This window comes from Lynx rufus, unplaced genomic scaffold, assembly GCF_022079265.1.
Source record: "Lynx rufus isolate CCGP_SWC_20201006 ecotype Redwood Valley unplaced genomic scaffold, mLynRuf1.p SCAF_14, whole genome shotgun sequence".
Lineage (NCBI taxonomy): Eukaryota > Metazoa > Chordata > Mammalia > Carnivora > Felidae > Lynx > Lynx rufus.
In genome coordinates, this window is record NW_025814828.1 from 17,528,285 (window position 1) to 17,541,783 (window position 13,499).

The 13,499-nt window shown below is 35.5% G+C and overlaps 1 protein-coding gene across 4 annotated transcripts in view; it reads left to right on the top strand.

Moving 5' to 3' along the window:
- The window catches only part of CNKSR2 (connector enhancer of kinase suppressor of Ras 2), a 306,470-nt gene that overhangs the window by 153,103 nt on the left and 139,868 nt on the right, over window positions 1–13,499 (top strand). For all 4 annotated transcript variants that reach the window (XM_047075991.1, XM_047075992.1, XM_047075993.1 and 1 more), the window contains exons 6-8: window positions 1,550–1,669; window positions 10,342–10,401; window positions 13,168–13,236. In XM_047075991.1, the coding sequence (XP_046931947.1) occupies window positions 1,550–1,669; window positions 10,342–10,401; window positions 13,168–13,236 (249 nt within the window). The remainder of the gene's footprint in view (window positions 1–1,549; window positions 1,670–10,341; window positions 10,402–13,167; window positions 13,237–13,499) is intronic.

Here is a 13,499-nt window from a genome sequence, read left to right on the forward strand (position 1 = left end):
AGTGTCTTGTTTGGATTGGAGCCATATTACGCTCTTTCTTTATACCTTAACCTGATTTGTCATATAGAGCAATTTTTATCACCCCATTTTCTACATGAGGAAATTGAGCCTCAAGGGTATAAAATAACTTGCTCACAGTTACACAGCAAGTAACTGGCACTGTGATGATCGCCCACATCTATCTTTATATCAAGCCCATGTTCTTTCCATGGTTATTGGTATCTTACCAGCTAATGTCTCACTTTGGAGGCTGATAGCTGCAATAAAAGTGCAGCCTTGAGAAGTAGATGCAAAAAGGAGTGAAATTACAAGGGAAATTTAGTTTGGCAGTTTGTTTGGTATGAGGAAGCTGAACCCAGTGCAGAATGAGAGGCCACGGGCCATGTACAAAGAGTGTAGCAACTAAGAAGAGAGTCATTATTATCTTGACCAGACAGAGAGAACTGTCTCCCTTACAACTGAGTAATGTAGTGGTCACAGAACAAATGTAACATGTTGGAAATGGACAGAAAATGACACCTTGACTGCTGAAAAATAATAGCTCTTCCTACAATAAAGGTAAATAATAATAAGAAGAAGAAACCAAATGATGGACACCTGGTTCCAGTAAGCACAGTGAGAGTCTGAAGTTTCTAAGGGCTAGCATATTTGAGGAAAGTGTACTCCAAGCGTCATTCACTTATGTTCCACTCTTCATGATTTTACCATGTCTCACTCTAACATATTTATATCTGTTTTATAGCAGCATGAATAGATTTATCCTAACCTAAAGTATTAGCTCTCTGTCCTCAGTCAAGCCACTCTACTAAGTGCTAAAGCTCCTTTGTTCCTCAGTTTATTCAACTCGTATTTACTGAGTACCTTATATGTTGTAAGATCTCTCTACCTGGTGTGGAGGTGTGGGGAAGGGGGAGGAAGAGAAGTCAGAGATGAGTAGGACATGGCTTCTGCCTCAAGGGATTCAGAATGAAGCAATTTTAGAATTTATGCAATTTTAGACTTCATAGAATGCTGAGAAACCAGTATTGAAGAAGTGGCAAACTTTACCTGAAGGACATAGGAAATTTATAGAAAGGTAACCTTGAACAGTAAAGTATATACAAGTAAGTAGGAGAAGTTCACTGAGCAGACTTGGAACATTCATCTTCTTGGTCGTTTACTGGATTGTTTTTAAACTTTTCTGATCATATCATTGGTGGTTTTGAAATTATTGAGTTTAGTTACATCCAGAGGTTGTTATCAAGAAGTTGTGTGGTTATTAAGATTATTTAGGAATAATGATTTGATTTTAGGTCTGATGAATCAAACAAGAGAAACAAAACCATAACTTTCTTGTATTTTGATCTTTAGTTCTTGTATCCATAATTTAGAATATAGGTGTGTTGTGTATGTGTTATGTTTTTTTCACCTGAATACCTATTTTATGCAGATTTTATAGAAAAAAAAGTCACCTGCTTATGTTTCTTTAATTTTTTCTTGTAATAAAGTTATAACAAAAAGTGATTCACGTGTTACATACAACATGTGTTCATCCTAATTTTTTTTTCAGTGTAAAACTCTTTCTGGAGTCTGTGACCACATCATATCCCTGTCATCAGATCCTCTGGTTTCACAGTCTGCCCACCTAGAAGTGATTCAGCTGGCAAACATCAAACCAAGTGAAGGGCTGGTAAGAGCTACCATGTTTATCAAAGCCACCATCCATCATTGGATGGCTAATGATGTGGGCAAAGTAGCCTCCAAATATGGGAATCCATAAATTCTAACAAACTTAGGATATTTTGGTATTTTTTTTCTAGAGGTAAATTAAAGTAGTGGGAGTTTGTTGTGAAAAGAAGTTTTATGAAGATAAGTGAAAATGAAAAGGAATTTAAAATGGCAATTTCTAAATTATCCTGTGATAAATTAGCTTGTATTACATTCTTTCACCCCCCCTACCAAAGTTCCTTAGGTTTAAAGGAAGTTTAACAGTTTTATACTAAGAACTACATTGTTACCTGCCCATGCCAGTAGGTGTTTTGTTTGTTTTGCTTTGTTTTGTACTGGTTTTAATAGGACTCTTTTCTCTTAGGTTGTATAAGCTAAACAAACCCAATATTGTTTATAACTCACATCCATTCTTTCTTAAAAGAGTGAGTAAGCAAGTGGATTTTGCCAAAACTAGGCTGACATCTAGAGATATATTTTTTTATTATGTAATAATAATCATCTTCTATATTTTATTCACTTGATTAAAAATTATATTGGTTCTAAATTTAACCCAGATGTTAAATTTCTTTAATGGGCCTCTAGAAATAAAGCATATAAAATTAATATTAATGAGAGAGACAAAAAACAGGAAACTGACTGGAGAACATCTTACCCCCTACACAATTGTAAATTATTAGTTTGGTGCTCCAGTGTTTCTCCTTTCTCCTTGCAGATGAATTTTCATAGGATATAATTATTGATATTTAGAAAATAGAAGTCTTGGAAATAATATAATTCAAGTAATATATTCTTAAAGATCTATAAGCAAGTTTAGCTTTTTATGTGGCTTTTATTCAATGCATAATAGTGATTTTTCACTGTGAAGCCATCTATATTATGAATGACTTTTCTCCTGATATTTGGCAAATTACTTTTTGATAACTATAGTTTCTCCTGCTTTTGTACCTTTTATCAGTGTTTTCCTAGGAAGATGGAAATCAGTATATCAGAAAGCCAGCAAGTATACCATCATCATAGCCTATAAGTATAGTATCTAAATTTAATTAGTTTTAAGAGTTTATTTTTAATATTTATAAATTTATTTGAAGTGATACTAATGATTTTAAATTCTTACCGTTCCCTTTGGCTATCTTTACACAGTCCAGTTTCATTTAAAGCATCTTCCAACCTGTAGTATTGAAGATTTTCCTTTTTATGTTTCCCTTTTTAGTAGTTATATTTCTTTAAGTTTATTTATTTTGAAAGAGAGAGAGAGGGGAAGGGGCAGCGAGAAAGAATTCCAAGCAGGCTCTGCACTGTCAGCACAGGGCCCGATGTAAGGCTCAAACTCACAAGCTATGAGATCACCACCTGAGCCAAAACCAAGAGTTGGACGCTAAACCAACTGAGCCACCCAGGCACCCTGTTTTTCAGTAGTTATAAAGAAAGGAAGCTCTCTCAGCATGATTTGTGGAGTGGGAGATTAGGAATTAGTATATATTCTTTTAGATTAGGAGTCAGGACACCTAGTTACAAATCACTTACATAAAATATAGCCGTGAGTGTGATCTTGAGGAGGTGGAGGAGTAAATTTAACCTCCTTGGCCTTGCTATTTTCATGCATAGAATGTTGGAGGAAGAAAGGGAGGGTGGACTAGATCATCTTTAAAGCTTCCTCTAACTCTATGAGCCTGTGGTTCTAAGGACAGTATTTGGAGAAAAGAGCCTGATTTTTTCCCCCACCAATTTCCCCTGAAATCATTGGGGAAAGTAACCTTGTGAAGTGAGTCAACACAGTGCTAATTAATGGACATTATGAAATCTTGATTTTTTAAAAATTTTTTAATGTTTATTTTTTTCCGAGAGAGAGAGGGAGGGAGTGAGCGAACAGGTGAGGATCAGAGAGAGAAGGAGACACAGAATCTGAAGCAGGCTCCAGGCTCTGAGCCATCCACACAGAGCCTGATGTGAGGTCGAACTCACCAACCATGAGATCATGACCTGAGCTGAAGTCAGACGCTTAACTGACTGAGCCACCCAGGTGCCCCAAAATCTTGATTTGTTTTAATGGAAGGTATAGCCCTGGACAGGTCTTTTATTTTTTAAATTTGAAAGAGGTAGATATGGGTCTGCTCTTTGGAACAGTCATAAACTTAAAATGCTAACAACCAGATTCAGTTAGTCTGAGAAAGACTGGAAGAGAAAAAAAAGACGAGTGTTTCCATTTGCCAAGTATTTTCTCACAACTCTGTAGAGTAGGTACTTTCTTATTTTCCAAATGAGAAAATGGAATCACAGATCTTCACCAATTTGCCCTATATCACATAGGTAATAGAGCCAGGGTTTAAGTCCAGGTAAATCTCAATGAAGTACACGTTAGCAAAGCTTGTTCCATTATCCCACATTTAAAGCTGAAATTGCTTAATGGAAGTGTGAGAGAATTAGGAGGGTGACTTTATTTTTTTAAGTTTATTTATTTATTTTGAAAGCCAGATGGCAGGGCAAGGGGAGCGCCAGTAGGGGAGGGACAGAGAGAGGGAGAGGGACACACAAACCCTAAGATCATGACCTGAGCCAGAGTCAAGAGTCAGAGTCAGACGCTTAACCAACTGAGCCACCCAGGTGCCCCTCAGAGGGTGATTTTAAAACTGGAACCACCTAGGGAAATCATTATTAAAGCACAATTGGCAGCACTTCATTGGGAAAATATTTCCAAAGGAGGAAAAGAAAAACCCAAAATGTTGAATATTAGTAAAAAGTTAAGTAAAAACTATTTCTTGTGATTCATATTAAAGAGATGCCTAAATATAAATTTTATATGATTCATTCAAGGTATCATTTTAAAAATCATTCACTGGGGCGCCTGGGTGGCTCAGTAGATTGAGCATCTGACTTTGGCTCAGGTCATGATCTCATGGTTCATGGGTTTGAGCCACGTGTCGGGTTCTGTGCTGACAGCTCAGAGCCTAGAGCCCAGCCCGCTAAAGATTCTGTCTCCCTCTCTCTCTTTGCCCCTCCCCTGCTCGTACTCTCTCTCTCTCTCTCTCTCAAAACTAAATAAACATTAAAAATATTTTTTTTAATTTTTAAAAAAATCATTCACCACATAAACAAGTTTAGTCAGTCACATTTGAAATAAATAGATTTAAGAATTTTGGTAACATTTAGCATGTGCTTAGCCATAAGAAATGTCTAAATGGTACTTGAAGGAGAGAAATAGAGGTGAGAGTATACCAAGATTTAAAGAAGTTTAATTAACTTACAACATCTGCAGAAGGTCTTCTGCCAGTTTCAAAACAACATCTTTCATAGGCAAAGGGTAACTGGTTGGTTCTTCCACTGATGAACTAGATAAATTGTTCATCAACTTTATACCTAATTAGTCAAATCCCCTAGGATTTCTTAGTTTTGAGAGTCATAAGCATTATAAGGAATGATGGGAAACATACTTAGTTATGATTAAAACATGAAACTAGCTTCTAAAATGTTTTTAAACAACAATGATTAGCAGAAAATTAAAGGAGGCAAAATGAGAACTATTGCAACATATCAAGACTAGATCAGAACCAAGAGATGAGTTGAACAGAGAAGAAAGGGCTTGGGGGAGACATCCTTGGGGAAACCTCTTGGCCTCAGAGTGTCCTTTTGCTATTAGACACTTGGATTATCCTCAAATATGCCCTACTCCATTGACTTGACTGTGAGGTTGCTCTGGCTCCCATTGGTTGACATTTGGAGACCAAGTGAAGCAAATGTCACTTTGGCAAGCTAAGCAGGAGAGAGGGAACTGTTCAAGTCAGCTCTGGAATTAATTAATTGGTTTTAAAAAAAGAAAAAAAGAATAAGGAAGAATGAAGGTTTTGATGAAATGGAAGACCAGATTTGTCTCTGTTCCAGAAGTAGAGCCATTTGAATTACATGTCCTCCTACTGTTTGACCCTTTCTGAAAGGTGAACAAATGATCAGATGTATTTCTGTGGACTCTTCATTATTTGGAAGATGATTAACTTGAAACTCATCCAAGCAACTTGCTTCTTTTACTTTCTTTGGGCACCTGACTTTTTTGGCCATTTTTCTCATTAATACTACCAAAGGGAGATAAAAACTATGAAGTCAGTTTTTATTATTAAAAGACGTTACAACAAATGGCGTATTAGGTTTGAAATGAAAATATTGCATAACACAATATCTTCATTCTTTGTGGCAATTTTAAAATTTTTTTTTTCAACGTTTATTCATTTTTTTTTTTTGGGACAGAGAGAGACAGAGCATGAACGGGGGAGGGGCAGAGAGAGAGGGAGACACAGAATCAGAAACAGGCTCCAGGCTCTGAGCCATCAGCCCAGAGCCCGACGCGGGGCTCGAACTCACGGACCGCGAGATCGTGACCTGGCTGAAGTCGGACGCTTAACCGACTGCGCCACCCAGGCGCCCCCAATTTTAAAATGTGCTTTATTTGTATCCTATTGCTTCCATGAAGTTGCTAGAATTAAACTCTGTATACATAAATAGATCCTTCTGTATTTAAGCATTTTAAAAATATTTTGGGTGGCACCTGGGTGGCTCAGTTAGTTAAGCTTCCAGCTTCGGCTCAGGTCATGATCTCATGGTTCATGAGTTCAAACCCCTCACTTGGCTCTCTGCTGTCAACACAGAGCCTGCTTCAGATCCTATGTCCCCCTCTCTCTCTGCCCTTCCCCTGATTGTGTGCATTCTCTTTCTCTCAAAAATAAGGAAACATTGAAAAAATCATTAAAAATGAAAAATATATATTTTTATCCTTCTGAACAAATTAACTTTAATATAAATCGTGTAACAGTTATATATAATTAATGGTGAGATTTTCTTCCTATAAATAACAGATACCTGCTTTAGCTTATAATTGCCAGTCTTGAAGTTCCTAGTTTGTGTAATAATTGCTCAAAATTTTGTTTCTAGAGGCACAACTAGAGTATGTCCATGAATTTTTATTATCTGCATGACTGTACTGCCTTTTCTAAACATTTATCTTAGAATATTAGACTTTCTCTATGCCCTAACCATTAATGAAACTATTTAGAGCTCTTGTCAGACACCTTAATTTGTAATCAGTAATGAACAATATTGAAAGAAGTGTAGAGATAAATATAGTCAACTTCTGCTTACCATTTTCAGAAGAAAAGATGAATAAAATAAGTTTGTAAAATGCCCGTTAGTCTTTATAACCACATTGCACATTGTGCAGGTGGGCTAAAGAGGTCTTCAGAATATGTGTTAAACAGTCAATGGTTGAATTGAATATCTACAATTGCCAAATATTATGTTATAATAAAAGTGAAGGTGCACAACTCTTCTGTTAATAAATCGGTAAGTCAGGAGCCTACTGGTTGAGAATGTCGTCTGGAGTCAGACTGCCTAGGCTTGAAACCTGGCTTCACTACCTTGGACAGACTCCCTAGCTTCTCTGTACCTCAGTTTCCTTATCTCTAAAACAGAAATAATGATAGTTTATACCACATAGGCTATTGTGAAATGAATAGAAAACAATTAAAACAGTCCCTGGCACATGCTAACAAGTAGGTATTTGTGATGATTGTGATAGAGAATGATAAGTGATGACTGTTGTATGTCCAAATAATATATATTATTTCTTTCACTGTCTTTTCCCACTTTATTCTATCACAATACTTCTATGTAAAAAACCTAAAACAAAATTTAGTGTTTATCTCTTACAAATATACTTCAGATCCTTTATTAATCTGATGTAATTTTGTTAATGCCTAGAGAAAAATGATGGCAAGGATCTTGTCCTCTTTTAACTTCTATAATAACACCATTAGATTTACCTTCCCATAAATAATGAGATAAATATTAACTTAGAAAGTGAGTATGATATACACCTGCCACCAGTGTAAGGTTGAATATTACCATATGGTCATAGGCAACAACTACTAGCCAATTTCTTAATTAATTTCTATTTGCACTTCTGTTGAGGTTAGTTATTTATTTTAGATGAAGTAATGAATTTTCATTTAAGGAACTAGAGTTCACAGGTAAATACATACCTTTTAAATTATATTCATTTTGTTTCACATTAGTGATCCAGGCTCAGCCATTTTTGGAACAGATATCAACATTTTATTTTTTTTATTTTCTCAATGTTTATTTATTTTTGATGCAGAGAAAGACAGAGTGTGAGCAGGAGAGGGCCAGAGAGAAAGGGAGACACAGAATCTGAAGCAGGCGTCAGGCTCTGTGCTGACAGCTCAGAGCCTGACGCAGGGCTCAAACTTACAAACCGCAAGATCATGACCTGAACTGAAGTTGGACACATAACTGACTGAGCCACCCAGGCGCCCCTCAACATTTTAGGCAGAAGACATTACTGAAATGACTTCTTAATTCAAATCTCAGTGTTTTTTTAATGTTTGTTTATTTTGAGAGAGAGAGAGCACATGGAGGAAAGGGAGAGAGAGAATCCCAAGCAGGCTTCCACTGTCAGTGCAGAGCCTGACATGGGGCTCAATCTCACAAATTGTGACATCATGACCTGAGCCTAAATCAAGAGTCAGGCGCCTAACCAACTGAGCTACCCAGGCACCCCCAAACCTACCCAGTTTTTAATAGTACTATCCCATGAACTTTTCTTCTTCTTGTTTTTATTTCTTACTGATTTTCAATGGAAATACATGTACATTCAGTTATCTAAATACACAATTAACCTAAAGGTATGAGAAATTAACATATAGTAACTGTCTACATAAGTGCTAGAATAAGTGCTTTTCTGAAAAGATATTGTTGGTTCTTTTTTTAAATGTTTATTTATTTTTGAGAGAGGGAGAGACAGAGTGCAAGCTGGGGAGGGGCAGAGAGAGAGAGGGAGACACAGAATCCGAAGCAGGCTCCAGGTTCTGATCTGTCCACCCAGAGCCCGACGCAGGGCTCAAATTCACGAACCATGAGATCATGACCTGAGCCGAAGTCAGACACTCAACCGACTGAGCCATCCAGGTGCCCCTATTGGTTCTTTTTAAGTCCATTATATTTTAGACTTCAAGTTCATTAAAATTCGTATTTTTTTATTTTTGAAATCAATATTTTGAAATGCAAAGCACTTGTATTAGTAAAACTTCATGTAATTATTTTCCCAAAGAGAAAAGTAACAGAATCTTCATTAGAGAGGAAAAAAGGCCATAAAATATTAAATATTTTAACATTTAATTTTGTTTTAAGTTTATTTATTTATTTTTAGAGAGAGAGCAGGGGAGGGGCAGAGAGAGAGAGAGGGAGAGAATCCCAAGCAGGCTCTGCACCATCAGCACGGGGCTGGACATGGGGCTCAAACCCACCAACCATGAGATCATGACCCGAGCCAAAACCAAAAGGTGGGCATTTAACTGACTGAGCCACCCAGGTGCCCCCATTTATAATGTGAATATTTTCTTGTGATATTTTTTCCCTTCAAGTTCTATCACTATCCATAATTTAAAGTTTTTGTTTGTTTTTACAGTTTATACAATTTCAAGATACCTAGATAACTTTAAATTGTAATAGAGCGTTTCCATATTTAATGTTTTTTTTTTTTTTTTGAGAGAGAGAAAGAGGGTGAGAGAGCATGTGCAAATGAGGGAAGGGGCCGAGAGAGAGGAGAGAGAGAATTCCAAGCAGGCTCTACACAGGGCTCAATCCCACCAACCATGAGACCATGACCCAAACTGAAATCAAGAGTTTGACACTTAATTGATTGAGCTACCCAGATATCCCTAAAATGGACTTATTTACATGGAAAATGGAGGGCTGCTTGGGTGGCTCAGTCCCTTAAGCATCTGACTTCGGCTCAGGTCATGATCTCGTGGTTCCTGAGTTCAAGCCCCACATCGGGCTATCGGGCTCTGTGCTGACAGCTCAGATTCTATGTCTCCCTCTCTCTCTGTACCTCCCCACCTCACGCTCTCTCTCTCTCTCTCTCTCTCTCTCTCTCTCTCTCTCTCAAAAATAAACAAACATTAAAAACAATTTTTAATGGAAAATTTAATCTCACCCTCTTTATTTGGAGGAGGATGTGCCACACATTACCTCTTAATTATTGATATAGAAGTGATTGGATATAATTGTTAAAATTTCATCAATAAAAATGAAGGCAGGAAATACAGGGGTCCACAAAAGAGCTGGAGAAAAAAGTTTACATTAACAGTATTGTATTACTCATCTGTCTCTAGTTAGTTGTACTTGAAGTGGCTCTGTAGAAACCTATTTTTTATTGTGTAATTTGTTTCAAGTACAATACGCTAATAACCAGTATTTGAATTTCCCATTATAACTTTTATTTTGCCACAGAACAAATAGTAAGAATCGTTGGGGGAGTGAGCTGTGTTCTTTCTTCAGGATATTGAATTACCATGCTACATTTTATAAATTTTACAGGCAATTTACTTAACAAGTAGTTACTTGATTAAGTTGAGTACAGGCTTCTTCAGCCAAACTTTAGAAACCAGAACATTCAGTTAGGAATTTTTTACTAGTTTAAAGACATCATTATTGAATAAGGATTCATTGGGCCTGTAGCATTTTGATAGGGTAAGTTTTTTTGTGTGTAAATGAGGTTATAATATACTTGAATATTCCAATATTCTAGTCACTTCACTTGTTTTTATGATGCTGTCTTTTTCTTAGGGTATGTATATTAAATCAACATATGATGGGCTCCATGTAATTACTGGAACTACAGAAAATGTAAGTATTGTAACATTTCAGATTTTGGTTTGTGTATTTCTTTTTATTGTTAAACAACTTACTTACCACACATAATTGAGGTTGACTTCTGAGGACATGAACAGATTAGGAGAAAAAACTAAATAAGACACATTGAGTTAGTAAGTGCTGGTTTGGAAAGAATTTCAGTCATTTCATTTAGTTTAGAATAATTGGTTACTTAGAGTAAATCAGATGTTTTCTGTTTACAGCCAGATATTTGCCTTTTTAAGTATTTTCTGGTTTATGACAAGTTATTGTGACATCTGAAAGAATCCACTTCCATCTGTCAAATAGGTTAGTTATGTTAAAAAATTTATATAAGAAAGAAGCATCAGATAATTCAGGCTTTCTGAATACTGCATTATAATTCAGCTTAATTCATTGGAGAGACAGCAAGGTATAGCTCACCAGTTTTCACAGTGAGGTCCCTCTCTGGATGAGCAGCATCACTCTCCCTTGGCAACTTGTTAGAGATACAAATTCTCACACCCCACCCTAGAACTACTGAATCACAAATTCTGCAGACCACCCTGTTTCTTATTAAAAGAGAGTATGTTTTTACAGGTGATTCTGAGACATGCTCAAATTTGAGAACCTCTGCAAGCCATGGGTCAGAGTCCCTAGACCTAAGTCCCACAATTAGTTCTACATCTTAATGGCAGTGTAATTCTTGGCAAGTCACTTACCCTATCATTGCTTTAGTTTCTTCAGCTGTAAATTGGAAATATTATGTGCACTACATACCTCACTAAATTGATACGAAAATCAAATAAGCTAATAAATGTGTAAGGCTATGCTGTAAAGAGCTACAGAAATGTGAAATGATCGTGTTGAGCCTGAACACTATCAGTATAATAGATTTGAATAGTGTAATAAATCATTATTCCCATATTTGTTTGTCCCAGATTTCCATCTTACTCTTAAGTAGGTGCTGAGCTATGAATTGTTTTTCTTTTAGAAATTCTGACTAACTGCATATTAATGCTGTGTTCCTTCAAAGACTGAGGCGGAGTTAGTTAATCTCTAATTATTATAGATCTCAATATCTTACCAGCATTTTCTTTTTAAAAAAAATCAACATTCTCTTCATCTAATTCACTTATTAATCATTTATTGTTTTTTTTTCTACTCACTTCTCTTGGTTTCTTGAGAATAGTGAAACACATTATATAGATTGCAGTTGGATTCCTGTACTGGTTTCACATTTGGTATTAAGTATAAGTTACATGGGATCAGAAATATCAGTTATATGCTTATTGTCAACCATTTAAAAAATTTAAATGCAGTGATATACTGTAAACTATACTCCTGTCACTGATTGATCATTCTCATTTTTTTGTACATTCCTCTGACCCTTCATTTATTCATTTGTTCTTATAACAAACTTTTGCTTCATGTCTGCTGTGTTCCAGGCAAGGGGCTAAGTATTGAATTTTTAAACTAAACTAGCTTGCTGTTCCTAAAGAATGCAACTAGGGGTTTATGTGTGTAAACAGGTAGTGAAATTTGCATAGACAGACAAAGGAAAGAATCATAAATGCTGCCAAGTAAAACCAGAGAAGGAATCACAGAAATGTTGATGTGGAACTATGTCTTGAAGAAATTGATAGGAATTCATCTCTATATTGTCTGAAGTCTGTAAAAAAGTTAAACAGTATGTACAGCTCATATTAATTACTCAGTAATATTTGATAAATGGGTGAGTGATCACAGAAAGATAGATTTTGTGAGTAGTTCAGATATGAACCATATATTAATGGCTCATCACTTAATTCTTTATTCTTGAAAGTATTTCATACTTTTTGGTATCCTTAGTCATTTATCATTAGGAGATCTGTGTTGACTCTTAGTAAAGAGCTGCTCACTAAAGTGGTTAAGTTACTTTGCTTTGCTCTGCCCTAGTTTCTTAATTTTCTCATAGGTAAAATGAGAAGCTTGGACAAAATGATCTCTAGAGTCCCATTTAACACTGAAAGTCTATAATTTATATTATTCCTTTTTTTACTTATCTGTGAAAGAGGTTGGTTCAATTTCTTTCAATTTTATATACCAACTATCATTTTCTTTTTACACCATGACTAGAGCCATTGGCTTGATGTTTTTCTTCTATACTCTCCTTTAAAAAGATCAGTTATGAGTCAGATAGCACAGGAACTGAGTATAGTTACAACTCTGTTACAGTAATGATTTACAAACTTGTCAGAATTACTGCATCATACTTGTCTGATTTGGTAATAAGCCTACCTTCTAAAGGTGCTATGAAAAAATACATTTTTTTCTTGTTACAATACCATTCTTAGGGTTGAGTTAATATCCTAGATGAACTACCCTCTTAAGAGTTTACTTGTATTATAACTTGAGTAACTGGATTTGTCTGAGATATCATCTTACCTTGAATTCTGGCCTATGACAGATAATTCTTTTGCGAATTTCAAAATTTGTTGAATTGAGGTTAATATTACTTCAAGACTTCTTTGTTTTGAAATAATTGGAAATTGGAAATGAATAAAAAATAAACTGGATATCACTTTTCAAGTAAATTTTAACTTTCAATTATTTTAGTTATCTATAGAATACAAACAATATATTAAACACTTGTAGTCATTTGTATTAGCTTAATTTTTTAAAGAAGATAATTGAAGTCTTGATCTAATTTAAAGATGTAGACTTACTGTAGTATTTTCAGGGAAAGGAAATGACTGATAAAATTTGTGTTTTTTATCATTTCCATTATGTTAAATTTAGTCACCTGCAGATCGGTGCAAGAAAATCCATGCTGGCGATGAAGTGATTCAAGTTAACCATCAGACTGTGGTATGTATAATTACCTTATGAGTCAATGGGAGGAACTAATATAAATATTTGCTAAAGCTTTAAAAGAATACCAATTGAAATAAAACACCTGTTGTGTACAAAATGACTGAACAGCCTTTCTTAAGATAGCTGAATAAATATTCATATTTGATAGAAGGTAAGGCATAGTTTTTTAAAAAACATGGTTTTAATATAAGGCTTGGTAATATTGGTGTTGACTGAGGTTACATATGCATTTCTACATGGGCAGGTATGGGATAACG